Source organism: Pyrus communis, chromosome 9 (assembly GCF_963583255.1).
Source record: "Pyrus communis chromosome 9, drPyrComm1.1, whole genome shotgun sequence".
In the NCBI taxonomy this organism is placed as follows: Eukaryota; Viridiplantae; Streptophyta; class Magnoliopsida; order Rosales; family Rosaceae; genus Pyrus; species Pyrus communis.
In genome coordinates this window covers 6,116,069-6,138,333 of record NC_084811.1, presented here as the reverse complement: position 1 = coordinate 6,138,333, position 22,265 = coordinate 6,116,069, and the positions used below count along the sequence as shown (strand labels likewise).

General features: G+C 37.0%; 1 protein-coding gene and 2 pseudogenes across 1 annotated transcript; all 3 read right to left on the bottom strand.

Moving 5' to 3' along the window:
* Positions 1-502: 502 nt before the first annotated feature.
* On the bottom strand, positions 503-10,387 carry LOC137745263 (phosphoinositide phosphatase SAC8-like; annotated as a pseudogene).
* LOC137745261 (PHD finger-like domain-containing protein 5A) lies at positions 5,535-7,695 on the bottom strand (annotated as a pseudogene).
* A 9,314-nt stretch (positions 10,388-19,701) lies between the features above and the next one.
* On the bottom strand, positions 19,702-21,441 carry LOC137744264 (phosphoinositide phosphatase SAC8-like; the record flags this gene model as incomplete). The annotated part of the gene is made up of 7 exons (XM_068484122.1): positions 19,702-19,812; positions 19,919-20,005; positions 20,171-20,227; positions 20,760-20,814; positions 20,901-20,992; positions 21,074-21,201; positions 21,351-21,441. Coding segments are annotated over 7 exons (621 nt in total), but the record flags the coding sequence as incomplete, so codon positions are not given.
* Positions 21,442-22,265: the final 824 nt, after the last annotated feature.

Below are 22,265 nucleotides of genomic sequence, written 5' to 3'. Positions count from 1 at the left end.
ACTGCTTTAATATATTTATTTCTAGTCAGGGTTTGCAAAGTTAACAACGATCGAGAGAGATGAGTTTAACTGGCATCGGTAAAGACAAATGGAAACCCAGAAAACCAAAGTTTAATTTGCACAAAAGTGCAAAAGAGAAGAAATCTTAGCACATATAAGAAAAAAACACTTGAGATTGGAGGGCCTCAGAAATTCGGATAGACCAACTTAGTCCACAGCGTAGAAGGAACGGAAGAGTCAGACGGACTTAGTCCACAGCGTAGAAGGAACGGAAGAGTTAGACCAACTTAGTCCACAGCTTCAGTTCGATTGAGCCACCTAACAGTCTGATCCCTGTCATCCACCTAACAACGATCGAGAAGAGATGAGTTTAACCGGCATCAGTAAATACAAAAGGGCATTGTAAGTGTTTCGTCCGGTTGAAATCATGTTAGATTTGGAGTAAATTCAGAGCGATTTCAATTTGTTTGGATTGCATAAGATTATCAAAACACACCCATGCTATCGTAAACAACGTGCCCCCTTGAATTACACAATCTCTAAAGGAGTGTACCATATCCGATTGTACTGCCATTTGAACTCGTGGCCAAATGTACCAAGTAATTTATCGGCAGCAACCCGAAACAGTAAAACAAGTTTACCATTTTAACCACAAGTCGCTTGTAAATATTAGCTAAAAAATTACAAGGCTTGCAACAACAGTAACTCCACGGTTTGAATGAATGAGTTCAGAATAATGTTACACTAGTCTGCACAAGCGAGGTCTCGAACAGAATTACCTTCCGTTAACGTTAACCGCTGCCGCTACTCCAGCAGTCACTCCAGCACAAGAGAACAGAAGACATATACTATTGGGCATTTCGACCTGCCGCAAGTTGGATTCGAAATTTCTCAGGTCTTCGTGAATATTGACTAGAACACGCACCTGAGAACAAAGTTCCATGTGCTAAGATTTCAGGCAAAACCAAATAATAGTAATACCTTGTTGAAGTGTGACGGATGTCAATGTCAACCCTCCGATTAGCAAAGCTGACGCCACCGGTAGATACTGCAATGTTTGTTCTCACACTACTTGACTATAGATTCAGTGAAGCCATTTTAAATGTGGCACAAGTTACCTTCATTCGCGGCCAACTAATGGCGATTACATGCCAAGCTGGCCAATCAAACATCAAGTTTGCTAGAATTGAATTTTACTTCTCCTTTTGTTACTAAAGGCATATCCATTAAATATCGCTCGTATTTGCTAAAGTAGGCATGATTTCTTACTAAATTTACTTTCATGAGATGCAATTGAACCATAAGGGTACTCCCCTAACGATCATAAACTAAAATATCAAGGTTCCGAGAAGATGGACCAAGATTTTATTATCCTACCCGGGATCTGTATAACTGATAACAAAGGGATATATAAAACCAGACAAGGACTTCAGGCACTTCAATTTCTTTGAAAGATTCATTGTACTTACAGAAAAAGATTCAGCCCGGGATGGTGAAATATCCCTTCTAACTGTATAGCGGCCAATGATAAGATCCATAGCATCCTGAACAAATTTGAAACTTATTTTAAGCAAGTATATACAAATGGAAGTCACTTGCTTTCATGCAGATGAGCAATACTCTATTTGCGAAAGAGAGGCAATTTACCTGCCAAATGCCATCCTGAAAGTTATTCAAAAAATATCTTGAAAGAGCACTCATCCCGTCTTTAATTATTCCACCAAATGTCTGCTTCCCTTATCTGCGGTATATGGATCCAGAACATGATTCGGAAAAAAAGGACATATATATATAATTACATAATATATATATATATATATATATATATATATATATATATATATATCGATTCAAGTCATACTATATAGTTGAATCTACCTAACCAGGTCCCCTTTAAGGGCATACATCCCTGCGTACTCGAGGCTTATCTCCTCACCTTGCTCCGCCCACACTAAAGCAACAGAATTGAGAATAAGTATAACAACTTATTATAGACATCATTTGATCATGAATGAAAGATAGGATACATGACACGAATAATTCCATACATGCTCTAAATGTTTGGTAGTCTTCAGCAAACATAGAAATGCTTTCAGAAGAATCCAGCAATCCAGTCCCCTGCAACAGTGCATCTAGATACTTCTGGGCCAAGCAACTCTACAAAATAAAGAAGCAGTAAACAATTTAATGTCAAATCTCAGTTTACTCATGCTATGGCATATGGTATATCATATTAGCACAAATTATTAAGATCAATCACACTAGGTAACTTTCTTAGAAACCTGAGTAACATTTGTTCTATCAAGGCAATCAATGCAGTTTGATCTGACAATCCCTTTCTGCTCCTCCAGTATATTGCCTTTCGCATCTACGAGGAAGTATCTGCTCAGCTGGAAGAGTTTTGATTAAAAACAGTATTACATATAGCCAGCATACCTGGATTTTGGCATACTTAATTCAATCAGATATTACGCTTTCATTACCCTTGCTTTTCAAATTGCTCTGAGATCTGCTCATATAGAACCTTTAGGTTTTCAAAGTTTGAGTTACCACATACATGATGAAAGTCAAATGAAACGTATCTGCTACAAAAACACTTGTAAGTTGAGAACAAAATCTCATTTCTGACATTGTTCCCAATGCCAACCAATAGAACTGACTTCATTATAAGCAACCTCGAAAACAAAAAAGGAATCTACTTGAAGTGGGAAAATGATTCAGTTGGGAGGCAACATAGTTGCACAAATTGTCACCTCACGTTTGGTAGATTTTGCATTTCAGCAGAAAATGTTGTGCTTAGTTGACCTTCATCACCATGCTACAAATAACAATAAATGGAAAACTTATAACAACTGGAGATATATGAAACAACATATACTTTGCATACAATTAAAAAAACAGTAAAACTTGTGTAGCACAAGCAATCAGCTGGGAAGAGTTATAGACACCATTGCTTATCTAGCGAATCCCAGACCACAAAAAGGTGAGCGTGTCGTTCAAACACAATTTGAAGGAAAAAAATTGCAAACTTTTCAGCTTAACGTAAAGGTGAACCAGTGAGCAAGGATTGTTCAATTCAAAGTAAAAAGAGAAGAAACCCTTACTTTATCAGTTAGGTCTATTGCCATTGTCTCTCCATCTCTTTGTGAAAGATAAAAAAAATGGCGCTCCGCAACATTTGACTGTAAGTAGATTGGGAAAATTCAGAAACTACTCTAACAAGAACTGTACCCTAAAACCAGAAAAGAGTCAAAAGGGATGGATTTGCATCTCTGGCAACAAATTACCGTCTGCTCATGAGTAATAATCCTAAGTTGTGGTTTATAGCTCAAGTCAACAATTTGCTCCCAAAGAAGCAGAATTGAACCTCGAATCTGAAAAACATATCAAAAGTATTATTTGAGGGTTTTTATTCGGAAAAAAGGAAGAGATAAATAAATCTTCTTGAATTAATTTATGACAAAACTTCCATTCTACTATCAGTCTTAAGGGTTAATAGTGAAACAGCGCTTGCATACATAGAGAGTATGGTATTGAAAAAGTTCTCTAAATGTATAAAAGTTGGCAAAAACCAATCTATCCTTGCTAAACTGTACAAAAGTTTCATCCATGTGAGGGGCAGTCCATAAACCTCAGAAAAGAATGACAAAGTTCTACAATTATGATATTTCTCACATCAACAAGGAGCGCAGAATGTGAAGAAAGTTGAGGTTCCACCATAAAACCAACTGGCAATAGGGGATTAGCCCAATTTACTTATAAGCTCATGCAAGGTCCCTCCTCCCATCAATATGGGATTCATTCTCAACAAAATATACTTTTCTCAAATGTTTAATCCTCGGCCAACTTAGTTGATCACGTGTACAATGACACCATGATATAAGCTAATGTCCTATTTAGGCAAAGAAACATAATAGTAACTAACAATATTCCAATACAATAATACCTCAGCACACATTTCTTTTCTGAACCTTCATATGAGAATTACCTGCAACAATGAGGACTGGAAACCTTCAATCTCCACCAACTGCTCAGTTTCAATAAAATTAGCAACATCTCCATCAAGGTTGGCTCCTCTTCTCCACATTCCTGTCCCTACGCGACCACATTACAGCATTTCATGTTTAAGTCCTTCAAAACATGCAGATACAGACACAAAAGTGACTACAAGAATCAATCATCACTATAAGATTGTACCTAGACGCCGGGTACACCTCCTTGAGACTATCGTAAGTGTGGCAGATAAGCCCTTTAGCTTTAGCTGTGCAGTCTGGAAGCTTAAATGTAGTTTAAGGAACACCATAACATATTACTCACCTAAACTCTGAATCTCAACCTTAGAGAGAGAGAGAGAGGGATATACACATAAGAAATCAGTAAATTCAGGATATTTCCTTGTACTAGAGGAATAATGAACCCATCAAGCTGCCATGAGAAAATTAATGAGCATTAGCAATAAAATTTGTGCGCGAAGAACTGACGACTTTTGGAAATGCTGTTCTTCCTTAAAGATATACATTAAGTGGCGGCAAGCGAGAAAATACTTCAAATTGTTTAACTAATTCTGACCTCAAAGATGGAAAGTCTAACCTTATACTCGATAAGTTCGTCCAAAAGATTTCTGTTCCAAACAAATCGAGGGTCAGCCTGAAAACACAAATAATGTTAAAAACTACAAAGCAATTACTAGTCATAGATTGTAATGTTAGCCATAGATTGTAACGTGTAAAGTAATCATTTGATAGGAGTTAAAATGGCATTAAGAGAAAAGACTGATAAACATCCATATGATATGGTGTGTCAGTTGACTCGATACTCATGCTTTCTCGTCTTCTAGTGCTGGCAAAAAAATCCTTTGGATAAAGGGGAAGGGAGAATCTCTTGACAACCAAAAAATTGCACAAAGGATGGCATGTCTTCAAGGATATGAACTGAGAAGGCATCTTTATTGAGCTGAAACTTTCACCTTGAGAACAAAAGATAAGTATAGTGCACAAAAACACAGAAGTAAGCAAATCCTTCGGGCGGTTTTCCTTTCTTTCCCTATTAACCCTCTGACTTGGAAAGAGTTGAGGATGCCTAGTAAACTAAACGCTTGGACAATATATATGCTTATATGCACCTAATGTATATAACATGAACCACTTTTAAGAACTAATCAGGTCCCAATATACCCAATATTCCAAATTTCCAACTAACCTGCTTCCATATTGGTTTGGCCATCCATCCTTCCACTAACTTACATCTTCTATGAAAGCTGGTAGAAATGATCAATTATAGATACATAAATTGACATGATAAGATTTTGAACAGTAATCTCACAACAGCTATGAAAACAGCGGAATTCAAAACATCTTCTTTGAAAGTGATATATCAGTCACGTACGAGAAGTACAGCCCCGGAGTTGATTGGACTGTTTTCAACAGAGCCATGAAGTACGCCTCATCCTTTTTCTGCACAAACACATCACAAATTCAAAACATCCCAAATCACACTGAAATTCGCTAACGAATCAAAAGAATCAAAACCCTTACCTCCTGAGCAGTTGAATTCTTCATACACTTGTTGCAGGACAGAAACCTTATCGAGGTCACTCGATAAACAGGGAAGCCGAGATAAGTCTCAACTTCCGTCCGCGAAGTTATTACAAGAGCATAATTTCCTGCACCAAACACCATTCCCTGGAAATATAGCCATTCAATCCACAGATTTATACAATACAACGGAAAAAAGTTACACATTTTCATTTTGAAATACTCCAAAGCGAGTAAAAGCAAGCAATTGACTTACATGTAAGCAATCTGATCGTTCCCGCCACTCCGTATATCATCGAGGTTTTTTTGGGGCTGCCCGGATGAGGGGTTTGTTTGGGGCAGCCCGGATGACAGGGCAACACGTCTCGAGGCTGCCAAGTGGAGGGATTGTGTGAAGCCAAGCCATCGTTTTTGGGTTTTTATGGGTGGGTGGATGGGGAGGCCATCTCCAACCGAAGGGTCCAGAGGGCCCAAAATAGCCCGAAAACCGTCTCCAACCGAGAGCTAGGCCAGAGGGCTTGTGGATCCCACGGAATCTAAAAGGGCCAAAGGGTCAAAGGGCTGGCCACATGCAGCCAGCCCAGGCTGGCCAGAAAATCAAGCCAATCCTGTCGGATATAACCGACAGGAATATATTTAATGTAAATATATTCATGTCAATTATTTCTGACAGGATTGCTTAAAGAAAAATTTGAATCCAACGGCTAGCTGACGTCAGCTAGCCGTTGGATTTTGAAAGATTTTAAAGAGTATAGCGTCGACTTACTGAGCAATCTTTAGCATGGAGACCCCAATTCATACATTCATTTCACAATTTCAGTAGAAGATAAAATGGAAATGTCAAGTTCATCTATTAAATCTTAAATCACATATGAAATTGGATTAACAAAGTTCCAAGAACACCAAGGAGTTCAAACATCCATAGATGCATGCCACATACAAAGATTACGAGTGAGAATTATGGAAGTCATTAATTCCTTAACTAGACTAGCCACAGAATGAGAGTAGGTTGGAAACATATCGAACGAGAAAGTACAACAATGAAACATAAAAAGTAACAAGCAAGTTTCCTAAGAAAAATACCTGATTGTAATATTGGCTAAGCCTCAATGATGAACAAAACAAAATGATTTCCCGAAGCTAAGCGAAACAGGACCTGCTAATGATCATCTTTTCTTGAAACCATACTCTTTCCGTTCATAGAAAAGATCTGTTTTGGCACTTCCCAGATTCACAATTTTCGGCCACCCATCTCTATCTTTCTCCTGCTGAGTACACTCTTTGCAGTAATAATATCAGAAATTCCAACCCCTCCACAAATAACACACCTTCCCTGGAAAGATCCATAGTTGCACTCATCGCAAACCCGAACAAGTGTGCAAGGACACACATAAGAGTCACAAATTACACACTTACCGTCACACTTTTCACACAACCTTCCAATAGCTATTCCAGGTTGCTTCCGGCACATAATCAAGTCAGGATGATGCTTTGCCATGTTCCTGCAACAACAGGGTAAAATAAGCTCCTGTCCATCGGATCAAATAGGCCCAAATCACAGTAGAAACAGAATCCAAATGATAAAAACTCGAATCCCCAAATTAACTAGAACCCTACCCTAGCTGACTGGCAGCTGACTTAGCTTTCGAGTGCCCCTCAGATGCTCCTGCATCAACTGATAATGCTAATGCACATTCAAAAGTTTCGAGACTAACCCAATTTGCAAATCTGCATACTTTTTAACAATTTCATGCCAAATTGCAGGGTGTTTATATTCACAAATCATGCAACTTATCGATCAGCTACGAATATTTGCAAACTCTTATACAACTATGCACAAAAATAATAAACGTGGTTTACTTTTGTCACACCAATTCGTCAATGCAAAGCAGCTCATTGCCCCATAACTCCAATACCAAAAAAACCCAATAAATCCGAATTTTTTAATTTCTAATTACTCCTTCAACTTCTGGGTGCCTCCGATGTTTGCCTAATTCCCATCACAGAAAACAAATTGTGAGAATTAAACATGCTGTGTAAATAGATGAAACGATTAATAAATTGAACAGAACAGGAACCCTAAAACAGGTAATCGAATGCGCATTCGGCTAGAAATTTGAATTTTAGATGGAAATAATCAAAATACAGCTGCAGTTTTCTACATATGCGAAAACTAAAGAGGAAGAACGAGAAGTGAAAAGAGCAAAGCTTACCGAAGATAGCTGGAGAGGACTCGGATGAACGGATGCAACTCAGTTTCAATAAAATTAGCAACATCTCCATCAAGGTTGGCTCCTCTTCTCCACATTCTTGTCTCTACGCGACCACATTACAGTGTTTCATGTTTAAGTCCTTCAAAACATGCAGATACAGACACAAAAGTGATTACAGGAATCAATCATCTCTATAAGATTGTACCTAGACACCGGGTACACCTCCTTGAGACCATCGGAAGTGTGGGGGATAAGCCCCTTAGCTTTAGCTGTGCAGTCTGGAAGCTTAAATGTAGGTAAAGGAAGACCATAACATATTACTCACCTAAACTCTGACTCTCAATCTTAGAGAGAGGGAGAGAGAGAGAGAGAGAGAGAGAGAGAGAGAGAGAGAGAGAGAGGGATATACACATAAGAAATCAGTAAATTCAGGATATTTCCTTGTATTAGAGGAATAATGAACCCATCAAGCTGCCATGAGAAAATTAATGAGCATTAGCAATAAAATTTGGGCGCGAAGAAACTGACAATTTTTGGAAATGTTGTTCTTCCTTAAAGATATACATTAAGTGGTGGCAAGCGAGAAAATACTTCAAATTGTTTAACTAATTATGACCTCGAAGATGGAAAGTCTAACCTTATACTCGATAAGTTCGTCCAAAAGATTTATGTTCCAAACAAATCGAGGGTCGGCCTGAAAACACAAATAATATTAAAAACTACCAAGCAATTACTAGTCATACATCGTAATGTGTAAAGTAAACATTTGATAGGAGCTAAAATGGCATTAAGAGAAAAGACTGATAAACATCCATATGATATGGTGTGTCAGTTAACTCGATACTCATGCTTTCTCGTCTTCTAGTGCTGACAAAAAATCCTTTGGATAAAGGGGAAGGGAGAATCACTTAACAACCAAAACATTGCACAAAGGATGGCATGTCTTCAAGGATATGAACTGAAAAGGCATCTTTATTTAGCTGAAACTTTCACCTCGAGAACAAAAGATAAGTACGGTGCACAAAAACACAGAAGTAGGCAAATCCTTAGGGCGGTTTTCCTTTCTTTCCCTCTTAACCCTCTGACTTGGAAAGAGTTAAGGATGCCTAGTAAACTAAACGCGTGGACAATATATGCTTATATGCAACATGAATCACTTTTAAGAATTAATGAGGTCCCGATAAACCCAATTTTCCAAATTTCCAACTAACCTGCTTCCATATTGGTTTGGCCATCCATCTTTCCACTAACTTACATCTTCTTTGAAAGCTGGTAGAAATGATCAATTATATATGATTAGATAAATAAACACAACACTTTATTGAACAGATACATAAATTGACATGATAAGATTTTGAACAGTAATCACACAACAGCGATGAAAACAGCAGAATGTACTTAAACGGCACCCTAACAGATTCAAAAAAATTAAACTTTGGCTGAGTGCTAGGTATAAGAATTTACTTTAGTGTTATATCAGTCTCGTACGAGAAGTACAGCCCCAGATTTGATTGGACTGTTTTCAACAGAGCCATGAAGTACGCCTCATCCTTTTTCTGCACAAACACATCACAAATTTAAACCATCCCAAGCCACAATCAAACTCGCTAATGAATCAAAAAAATCAAAACCCTTACCTCCTGAGCAGTTGAATTCTTCATACCCTCGTTGCAGGACAGAAACCTCATCGAGGTCACTCGATAAACAGGGAAGCCAAGATAAGTCCGAACTTCCGTCCGCGAAGTTAGTACAAGAACATAATTTCCTGCACCAAACACATCAATTCAGCAAACAAACACCATTTCCTGGAAATACAGCCATTCATTCCACAGATTTATACAATATAACAAAAAAAAAGTTACACATTTTCGTTTCGAAATACTCCAAAGCGAGTAAAAGCAAGCAATTGACTTACCTGTAAGCAATCTGATCGTTCCCGCCACTTCATATATTGTCGAGGTTTTCGACGGACTTGCAGAAGAAGAAGAAGAATCACCTAGCAATCAGAAACAAGTATCGATTGAGCTACACAAATTTAGCAACAAAAAAAAATCAAGGTCGATCAAAAGGGATGAACAATTTATACCATTAAGCGGCTTAATGGAGCCGTTGCGGCAGTCGATCGAGAAGCCTCAATCCGGAGCCGCAACGGATTTGATCACTTGTCCTGAAACTCCTGCAATTTCAGCACCTCGTACAGCTTGAAACTTCCGCCAGAGCAAGATCCACCGCCGTCCATTTCCACCGGATTTTGATCGGAGAAGAAAATGGTGGTTTATCAAATTGGAAATGTCCAAACCACACCTCCCTCTGTTTTCAGGCTTTCAGCTGATGACCGATGTCAAAGACAATGGATTCATTAAATGACGTTTTTGCCACTAATGATTCGTAATTTATTCTCATTATTGTCTGCGGGCAGTTTGCAGCCGGTGGCAGTGGTCTTTGTGTTAGTGAAAGGAGCGACGATTCCGCACCTGCTACTGTACCGTAATAAATTACAGCCGCAATGTTTGTCCAAAGTGACAGGAGTGGATGACGTGGCGACACCTGGATCCCGTCCAAAGTTCATCTACTGAACCTTAAATCACATATGAAATTGGATTAACAAAGCTCCAAGAACACCGGGGAGTTCAGACATGAATAGATGCATGCCACATACAAAGATTACGAGTGAGAATTATGGAAGTCATTAATTCCTTAACTAGACTAGCCACAGAATGAGAGTAGGTTGGAAACATATCGAACGAGAAAGTACAACAGTCAAACATACGAGCAGTAACAAGCAAGTTTCCTAAGCAAAATACCTTATTATAATATTGGCTAAGCCTCAATGATGAACAAAACAAAATGATTTCCCGAAGCTGAGCGAAACATGACCTGCTATTGATCATCTTTTCTTGAAACCATACGTTTTCTGTTCATAGAACAGATCTGTTTTGGCAATTCCCAGATTCACAATTTTCAGGCACCCATCTCTATCTTTCTTTCTCCTGCTGAGTACACTCTTTGCAGTAACAAGCATCAGAAATTACAACCCCTCCACAAATAACACACCTTCCCTGGAAAGATCCATAGTTGCACTCATCGCAAACCCGAACAAGGTTGCAAGGACATACATAAGATTCACAAATTACAAACTTACCGTCGCACTTTTCACACAACCTTCCAATAGCTATTCCAGGTTGCTTCCGGCACATAATCAGGTCAGGATGATGCTTCGCCAATGTTCCTGCAATAACAGGGTAAAATAAGCTTCTGTCCAGCAGATCAAATAGGCCCAAATCACAGTAGAAACAGAATCCAAATGATAAAAATTCGAATCCCCAAATTAACTAGAACCCTAGCCTAGCTGGCTGGCAGCCGACTTAGCTTTCTAGTGCCCCTCAGATGCTCCTGCATCAACTGATAACGCTAATGCACATTCAAAAGTTTCGAGACTAACCCAATTTGCAAATCTGCATACTTTTTACTATATGAGACTGCAGGAGATGCATAATTTTGTTGCTGATAGATTTATAATTGTCATTTTCTATAATGTGAGAAAGTTTACATTTATCATATTCAACGATGTGTATTAACTTCAATTGAATTGTTGTCGAGATTCTCATTATAATTTTTTTAGCAAAAACAAAAAAAGGTAAGAAGTATTTGAGAAATAGTGATAATACCGTGTTCAGTTCAAGAAATAGTCAATATTTAGTTTAAGAAATAGTAATAGTACCCGTGTTAAGTTAAGAAATAGTGTTAGTACCTATGCCAGTCAGTGTTCAATTTACGAAATAGGGAAAGAGTGATAGTACATGTGTCAGTTTAAGAAATTGTCAGTGTTATGTTTAAGAAATAATGATAATACTCGTGTTAGTTTAAGAAATAGTGTTAGTAACCGTGTTCAACTTAAAAAATAGTCAGTGTTCAGTTTAAGAAATAGTGATTGTACTCTTGTCAGTTTAAGGAATAGTCATTGTTATGTTTAAGAAATAGTGTTAGTAACCGTATTCAATTTAAGAAATAGTCAATGTTCAGTTTATGAAATAGTGATAGTAACCGTGTTAATTTACGAAATAGTTAGTGTTAAGTTTAAGAAATAATATTAGTAAAAGTGTTAAGTTTAAGAAATAGTGTTAGTAACCGTGTTCAGTTTAAAAAATAGCGATAGTGCCCGTGTTCAGTTTAAGAAATAGTGATAGTGCCCGTTTTCTGTTCAAGAAATAGTCAGTGTTAAGTTTAAAAAATAGCATTAGTAACCGCATTCAATTTAAGAAATAGACAGTGTTCAGTTTATGAAATAGTGATAGTAACCGTGTTAATTTAATAAATAGTCAGTGTTAAGTTTAAGAAATAGTATTAGTAAAAGAGTTTAGTTTAAGAAATAATGTTAGTAACCGTGTTCAGTTTAAAAAATAGCAAAAGTGCCGTGTTCAGTTTAAGAAATAGTGATAGTGCCCATTTTCTGTTTAAAAAATAGTCATTGTTACGTTTAAGAAATAGTGTTAGTAACCGTATTCAATTTAAGAAATAATCAGTATTCAGTTTATGAAATAGTGATAGTAACCATGTTAATTTAAGAAATAGTCAGTGTTAAGTTTAAGAAATAGCGTTATTAACCGTATTCAATTTAAGAAATAGTCAGTTTTCAATTTATGAAATAGTGATAATAACTGTGTTAATTTAAGAAATAGTCAGTGTTAAGTTTAAGAAATAGTATTAGCAAAAGTGTTCAGTTTAAGGAATAGTGTTAGTAACCTTGTTTAGTTTAAAAAATAGCGCTAGTGTCCGTGTTCAGTTTAAGAAAAATAGTGATGGTGCCCGTTTTCTGTTTAAGAAATAGTCAGTGTTAAGTTTACGAAATAGTGATAATACCCGTATTTAGTTCAAGAAATAATCAGTGTTCAATTCTATCAATATCCTGTAAAATAATTGGATATCTAATTTTGTAATGTAGCCTTCAAGGGGTATATAATTGGACGAAGAACAAAGACATTCACATGGAGCCTAATGTATGTTGCTGGATGTTGGCAACCTATAAGATTGATTTGGCGGACATGGAGGAAAAGAATGAAGAGTCCATTGCTGCCTTCGTTGAAGAAGTCCACTTAAGCCATTAATTTGGTAGACATTGAGGAGAAAAACATGATATAATGTAAATATGCATATATAAGTTTTTGTTTTTTTTTTTTTTTTTTTTTTGAGTGAAAAAGTTAAATGTTAGATTAGCCACCAACGGAATTCGAACCCATGCCGTCATACAATGACACAACACCTTTTCACCACTGTGGTAAATGATCACTTGCAAAATATGCATATATAAGTTCAATGAGCAGCTTTCCATACAAAAAAAATATTGACTTACAACCTTGTGGAGATTTGAAGGGCACAATAGGCATTACAATTTACAATAGAGAGAAAAATTGGAATAATAAATATTAGCCGACTCATTATAAATTCAAAGACATTGCACATCACCAAAACATTACGTAATTATGAAGGGCAACTGACATTAGTCTCATCCAACACAAAAAAGCAACTAATATTTAAGGTTAAAAATAAAAAAACAAACAAACAGCTTCATATTGAATTTGTCCAGAATCATAATCGCTTTCTAAAGCTGTAGTTGAGTACCCAAATTGCAATCAAAATGACTGCTGAGAAGACTTAAGCAGTTGCGGCTGCTTCCTTATTCCTTGGTGCAGCTTCGGTGCCTATTCAAAACAAAATTCCCAATATGAAAGCGAATTCAAGCACAAAACTCAAACCAAAGAAAACAAATGAAGAACAAACAAACAGAGCAAGACCATAAAAATCTCCCAAAAAATGATTTGATTAATACCTTCTCTGAAACAGCTCTTGAATCTGCGAGGCACATTGCGCTGATACCTCAGCCTTCCAGTTCCAATGGTCTTCCTTCGGATCTCCTTTTGACTCCACTTGTTTATTTGTCCAAAAAGGGAAGTCTGTTTCTAACATAATTAGTTAACAGAATGGAGTTTCCGTTAGGGGCAAGGGTTGGAAAAAAAATTTATTTTGTTTTGGGCTTTTAATTAAGCCCATGTGTGTTTAATGTTTGTGGGCTTGATATTAATTAGTTTTGTCTTTATGATTAAATATGAAGACTTTTTTATTAAATAATATTATAGGATGATTTTTTATTAAACTAAATTTAGTCCAAACCCTTTTCATTAAAGTTCCTTAAAAAAAATTCATACAACAAAATTTGTTTTTCTTATTTATCAATTTTATGTTGTAAATGGGATGACCTGATATAATAAATTTGCGGAAAACAAAAAAGAATGAAATAATGGGCTTCTGGGTCATACTAGCTTATTCATTGGCCTATAAAATCAACTCAAGCAAATGTTTTAGAGAGAACACGATGTAAGCAATATCAAGGCTAGAGAGAAGGAAAAAAAAGTGAAAATTATCTTTGTACTTTTATTATTTGAAATAATGAAAGCCTAAAAATTAAATCTGCAGTATTAGTTTCTAGTTAAATCTTGATCATTCTTGTCTATCCCTTTGAGCGTTTGGGCTTTGTTTTAGAAGTGTGCAAAACTTTGACAAACAATAGGCGTAATGTAATGTTTAATTGTATCCACAAGACTAATTTGCATATCCTTTTTGCACATTGTATGTAGGGGCTAATAGAGTATGAAAGACAACTTATTTATACGTGCCTTGAATCGATCTTTCATCCTTTAACCCACATGCTACAAATATATATATATATATATTTATTTATTCCAACAAAACTTGTATAGCACATGCAACCATTTAGGATGAAATATGAGACTAAAATGTTCTAAACTGCTTAAGCATTGAGTTTATTAGATTCTAACCTTATACTCGAAGATAGAAAGTCTAACCTTATACTCGATAAGTTCGTCCAAAAGATTTATATTCCAAACAAATCGAGGGTCAGCCTGAAAACACAAATAATGTTAAAAACTACCAAGCAATTACTAGTCATAGATTGTAATGTGTAAAGTAATCATTTGATAGGAGCTAAAATGGCATTAAGAGAAAAGACTGATAAACATCCATATGATATGGTGTGTCAGTTGACCCGATACTCATGCTTTCTCGTCTTCTAGTGCTGACAAAAAATCCTTTGGATAAAGGGGAAGGGAGAATCACTTGGCAACCAAAAAATTGCACAAAGGATGGCATGTCTTCAAGGATATGAACTGAGAAGGCATCTTTATTGAGCTGAAACTTTCACCTTGAGAACAAAAGATAAGTACAGTGCACAAAAACGCAGAAGTAGGCAAATCCATAGGGTGGTTTTCCTTTCTTTCCCTATTAACCCTCTGACTTGGAAAGAGTTGAGGATGCCTAGTAAACTAAACGCGTGGACAATATATATGCTTATATGCACCTGATGTATATAACATGAATAACTTTTAAGAACTAATGAGGTCCCGATAAACCCAATATTCCAAATTTCCAACTAACCTGCTTCCATATTGGTTTGGCCATCCATCATTCCACTAACTTACATCTTCTTTGAAAGCTGGCAGAACGATCAATTATATATGATTAAATAAACAAATACAGCACTTTACCGAATAGATACATAAATAGACATGATAGGATTTTGAACAGTAATCACACAACAGCTATGAAAACAGCGGAATGTACTTAAACGGCACCCTAACAGATACAAAAAATTTAAACTTTGGCTGAGTGCTAGGCATAAGAATTTACTTTAGTGTTAAATCAGTCTCGTACAGCCCCGGAGTTGATTGGACTGTTTTCAACAGAGCCATGAACTACGCCTCATCCTTTTTATGCAGAAACGCATCACAAGTTCAAAACATCCCAAGTCACACTAGAATTCGCTAACGAATCAAAAGAATCAAAACCCTTACCTCCTGAGCAGTTGGATTCTTCATACCCTCGTTGCGGGACAGAAACCTCATCGAGATCACTCGATAAACAGGGAAGCCGAGATAAGTCCCAACTTCTGTCCGCGAAGTTATTACAAGAGCATAATTTCCTGCACCAAACACATCAATACAGCAAACAAACACTATTCCCTGCAAATATAACCATTCAATCCACAGATTTATACAATATAACGGAAAAAAGTAACACATTTTCGTTTCGAAATACTCCAAAGCGAGTAAAAGCAAGCAATTGACTTACCTGTAAGCAATCTGATCGTTCCCGCCACTCCGTATATCGTCGAGGTTTTGTTTGGGGCTACCCGGATGAGGGGTTTGGTTTGGGGCAGCCCGGATGACGGGGCAACACGTCCCAAGGCTGCCAGGTAGAGGGATTGTGTGAAGCCAAGTCATCGTTTTTGGGTTTTTGTGGGTGGGTGGGTGGGTGGATGGGGAGGTTAAACCCTTGGGGGTGGGATGTCTTTCCAAATAGGCAATGTTGCAAGTGGGGGAAGTCGTTAAATCTTAAATGGCCAAGTACAAAAGAAGTGTGAAGGATGGATTCTTTACTTGTGAGTTGTGGTTTGACTTGGACTGAATTATTTCGATTGATGAAAAACTCTTGTTGTAGTTGTAATTTAGGGCATGTTTGCGTACTTTGCGGATATGATAATGATATGAAAGTGATATATACGTGACATTGTTCAGGTACGGAATAAGCAAATCTTTATTTGTAATGATACATGGTTGAAATTATAAAAGGAACACATTTGTTTAACGAGGGATTCCATTACCTTTTCATTCCTTGCATTTTAGTAAACGTATGATGTCAAGAGTGAGAATTACACCCACACTTTGCATTCTCATTCTTGGTAAGTAAACAGACCACTATTGAGTTTAAAAGTGGTTAACATATTATTCTTCCACACAACAGTTTACAATTAACTTGAGGTAACATTTTCGTTGCATAAAAGACTATTTTTTTTAAACAATTATATTCCACGTCTAAACGGAGGGGATAATCTACTCTAAGGGAGGTGCAGAAAGAACTTTTTGACACAACAATATTTTGCATTTAAGTGGATGGGATAATCTACTATGGGAAGGGTGGCTGGATTAGGTCATACAATGAATCAACTATTTACTAAGTATTAAACTTAACATAAATATAATACGTCTTTGCTATCAATGTGCCTCAAATCAAGACGTCTAACTAAATTGGAACACTGATTGGACAAACTTGAACTTGATCTTGATCTCAATATGTTTCAGTCCCTGTCATTAAACTAGCCACTAGTGTGTGTGATAATGGGACAAAATAATAAAGTGGGTGGTGCAGTTCCAAGTGATTGCTGGTAGCAGTGAAGTTGAAGGGTAGGTGACAAATTTGCCTTGACTTTTAGTGACGAGAGAATTTGGTTGGCATGAGAAATGTTCAGCAAAAAAGCTGCTGCGCTGCTTGAATAGAGAAAATTGGTTCATGACGTGTTGCTGCAAGTGATAATCTTTTATCAGATGCTGGTGTTGCCAATTGGGATTTTTGACCAGCCAATGATGCTCATGGTGGCTACTACATGGCATGGGAGATAAAAAATTGGTTCTTATCGGGTAAGATTTCTCTCCGGATCTGTGTGCTTCAAATTCTGAGGACCAAGTTATCTTGGGCGTTCGATTCAAATCCTCTGGTCAAAAATCTTTATTTCCCTTCCTCTTCTTCTTGGAAGTCAAAGATGGAAGAACCCTTGGGTCTCACACACTGAGAATTCATTGACGCAATAAAGAGATTCGTTGTTCCTGACCCTGCTTGACCTTAATTTTTATTTGAAAAAGTAAAAGTTATGTCTTGGTCTGAGTGGGGATACCATTTCTCTTCTGCATGTCCATAGAGTTTTGAAAAATCCAAACATCTCAGAGATAAAGCGGTAGAAATTTATCGAGCAAACCGCACTCCTTCGTATATGCCAGGAGTCCATTGATGAGAAAGGGCCAGGGAAAGCTTGAGCCCAATTCCTATAGTGATGAATATAAGCGCAATTGAAATTCCTGGGGACCTCCAACGCCGACTGGGAGGAAACAACCATTATCGCTGCAACTCTGAACAAACGGATAAAGACTAGCCTGCTGGTGGCCAATCTGATCCCCACCCACTTGTCGATGGCGACGAGAGGAAGAAGGGTCTGCTGGTCACGAGGGTGAGGGTTACGAGGTCTACACCAATTGCGAGTAGAAAGGATCCTTAGCCAAGGATCTTATCCCTTCTTATCACATAAACAACTCAACAAGTCTCTCAATTTTTATATACACGAAGTGGAAAATCCAAGAAGGTTTGAACTTGTGTCAACACCAACAATAAAACTATTTGTTAATTATTCATCCCCATAAGTAAATTCATGTGCTTCCGTTTCTCGTACACGTCAGAATGATTTGTTGAAATTTATATATACTAAAGCGGAATGAGAAAAACACTGTTCATAAGCAACAGTGTTTTGACGTTTTTGCCCTTATTTTAATGTTTATGTGTTCCTACTTTTTGTGCTTTTACAGTGAAATTCCCAAATTGCCCTATAGGCATACGTGTATATGGAAAAAAGTTTTCCACGCATGGCATGCTAGGGAGATTTGCAGCACCGCTTCATTCCTCTCATCTGCACCGTTTCCTTCCTCTTCCACTTTGAATTGATATGGAATACTGCCCAACCAAATTTTCTCACCATTTCGTTCCTACTTCTCCACCTCTTTCATTCGTGCTGCACCATGAATTGAAACAAAAAACTGCTCATCCAAATCAATTTCAGTTAACTCAAATCCTTAAAATCCAAATTTCTCTGGATCGTTGGAATCAGTTTGCTTTTGTTGTTGCTAATCTACAGATAGAGCTTAAATTTACATACAATTTTTTATTTTTCTTGATTGGAGTTTGAAAAGAATTAGTTGTTCTTAGATATAATTACAAAAAATTGGAAAAGGGAAAGCGAGGAAATGCATGCAAATGGGTTTGGGAAAATGACTTCTTTGGCATTCGCTTTTGGCTTTGATCCTTTATGTGTAGTCTTTTTAGCCAAAATGGTCCATGAGATTTGCATAACTCCTCACTTTGATCCTTGAGATTTCAAATCAATAGAAGTGATCCCTGAGATTTTCCACCATCCATCATTTTGGTCATTCCGTTAAAAACTCCGTTAAGTGTCCTAGAGCTCTTGGCCGGAAGTTTGGGCAATTTTCAAAGCTTCGTAACTCAATCGTTTCTTAACCAAATTGACCCAAAATACATCAAAATGAAGATAGGAAAGTTTAAAATAAGATTATATCTATTTGTAAGCCCAATGGTTGGCGGAGATGGTCGGCAAATAGTCTCAAAGTTGACTGGTCCGAGGGAAAACTGGAAAACTCGCCGGAAACTGGGTGAACTTTAAACGTTCATAACTTCTTCAATACTCAACGAAATCAAGTGATTCAAAAATAAAAATCATACTTCTCGACGAGACGAAGAGAATGGTACCTTTTTCAATGGATAAATCGCCTTCCTTTGTCTGTAAAACAGTTCGAAATTGGCTGTCTTGGTCTCGAGTTAGCCAATTTTCGAGCCCTTTTTTGGCCAAACCATGGAGATTTAGCCTTTGAAAAGGTACTATTCTCTTCTTCTTATCGAGAAGTATGATTTTTATTTTTGAATCACTTGATTTCGTTGAGTATTGAAGAAGTTATGAACGTTTAAAGTTTACCCAGTTTCCGGCATATTTTCCAGTTTTCCCTCGGACCGGTCAACTTTGAAGCTATTTTCCGACCATCTCCGGCTCGGACCAGTCAAATTTGAAGCTATTTTCCGACCATCTCCGGCTAACCATTGGGATTCCAAATGGTATAATCTTATTCTACACTTTCCTATCTTCATTTTGATATATTATGGGTCGAATTTGGTTAAAAAACGATTGAGTTATGAAACTTTGAAAATTGACCAAACTTCTGGCTAAGAGCTCTGGGATACTTAAAAAGAGGCAAGGTTCAAAGCAACGGCATGAAAAGTAGAGAAAAACAAGAAAAGAAAAACCACAAGCTGCATATATTTATCCTTCGTTAGCCTTCTTGAACTTTGAGGTACAAGTCTCTAATTGCACTCATTTTTCCGACAACCATACTTAGAAGCATCCGCTCCCTTGGTGATACAGCATAGCATGAGAGTCCTATCTGCATCACAGCAAACAAGCATTCCTCTACCTTTTTTGCTTTCACCACTCAGCGATTGTTAAGTTTGGGCAACACAGTCCTTTCTTATTTGTTTGGAGCTATATACATATATAGGAAAATTAATGAGCATTAGCAATAAAATCAGTAAATTCAGGATATTTCCTTGTATTAGAGGAGTAATGAACCCATTTAGCTGCCATGAGAAAATTAATGAGCATTAGCAATAAAATTTGTGTGTGAAGAACTGACGACTTGTGGAAATGCTCTTCTTTCTTAAAGATGTACATTAAGTGGTGGCAAGCGAGAAAATACTTCAAATTGTTTAACTAATTATGACCTCGAAGATGGAAAGTCTAACCTTATACTCGATAAGTTCGTCCAAAAGATTTATATTCCAAACAAATCGAGGGTCAGCCTGAAAACACAACTAATGTTAAAAACTACCAAGCAATTACTAGTCATAGATTGTAATGTGTAAAGTAATCATTTGATAGGAGCTAAAATGGCATTAAGAGAAAAGACTAATAAACATCCATATGATATGGTGTGTCAGTTGACTCGATACTCATGCTTTCTCGTCTTCTAGTGCTGACAAAAAATCCTTTGGATAAAGGGGAAGGGAGAATCACTTGGCAACCAAAAAATTGCACAAAGGATGGCATGTTTTCAAGGATATGAACTGACAAGGCATCTTTATTGAGCTGAAACTTTCACCTTGAGAACAAAAGATAAGTATAGTGCACAAAAACACAGAAGTTGGCAAATCCTTAGGGTGGTTTTCCTTTCCTTCCCCATTAACCCTCTGAATTGGAAAGAGTTGAGGATGCCTAGTAAACTAAACGCGTGGACAATATATATGCTTATATGCACCTGATGTATATAACATGAATCACTTTTAAGAACTAATGAGGTCCCGATAAACCCAATATTCCAAATTTCCAACTAACCTGCTTCCATATTGGTTTCGCCATCCATCCTTCCACTAACTTACATCTTTGAAAGCTGGTAGAAATGATCAATTATATATGATTAAATAAACAAATACAACACTTTACCGAATAGATACATAAATAGACATAAGAATTTACTTTAGTGTTATATCAGTCTTGTACGAGAAGTACAGCCCCGGAGTTGATTGGACTGTTTTCAACAGAGCCATGAAGTACGCCTCATCCTTTTTCTGCACAAACACATCACAAAATTAAAACATCCCAAGTCACTCTCAAACTCGCTAACGAATGAAAAGAATCAAAACCCTTACCTCCTGAGCAGTTGAATTCTTCATACCCTCGTTGTAGGACAGAAACCTCATCGAGGTCACTCGATAAACAGGGAAGCCGAGATAAGTCCCAACTTCCGTCCGCGAAGTTATTACAAGAGCATAATTTCCTGCACCAAAGACATCAATTCAGCAAACAAACACCATTCCCTGGAAATATAGCCATTCAATCCACAGATTTATACGATACAATGGAAAAAAGTTACACATTTTCGTTTCGAAATACTCCAAAGCGAGTAAAAGCAAGCAATTGACTTACCTGTAAGCAATCTGATCGTTCCCGCCACTCCGTATATCATCGAGGTTTTGTTTGGGGCTACCCGGATGACGAGAGATTTTTCCAGTGTTGATCATGTCTCACTATTTAAATGGTAAGATATTGATGTTAAAAAGTTAATACTTAAAAATTAAAATTTCTCATCATTTATATAAAAACATGTGGTGGTGTACCATTTATATTTCTGTCACAATTAAAAATTTCTCTTGGATGACGGGCAACACGTCTCAAGGCTGCCAAGTGGAGGGATTGTGTGAAGCCAAGTCATCGTTTTTGGGTTTTTGTGGGTGGGTGGATGGGGAGGTTAAACCCTCGGGGGAGTATTTATTAAATATTGCAAAAAATTAACCTTTAATTTTAAAAATGTCATTTTTTTTAAATCTTTTAAATATATCCCAAATTTCAGCTAAATAGATACAAATACTCTCAAATTTAACAATCAAATAAATTAAAGGTTTTTTAGCCAAAATGATTCGTGATATTGACATAACTTCTTAATTTGATCCTTAATAATTAATGATAATCAATAATAGTGTTCTTGAATTTGTCTATCGTGAATCAGTTTGGTCTTTCTTTGAATTTGTCCATCGTGATCATTTTAGTTTTTTCATTAAAAATATGTCAATTGCTCTATTAATGTGATAACGTGGCGCCACGTGGGTCTCACAAATAGAATCATATAACGATATGTGGATTAACTTTAAAAACTATTCTTATATTTAAAACTAAAAATGATATTAGTAGGCATAATTGAAATTCTGCTACTCCAACTTGTGATAACCATGACAGCGCTCAATGTCGATGATGAGGGGGTCGAAGGGGATAGGGTTGTGGTGGTGGAGTGTGGAAGCAAAGGTGAGTTGGATCGAAGCTTGAGGCGATGGTAGCTAAAAAACC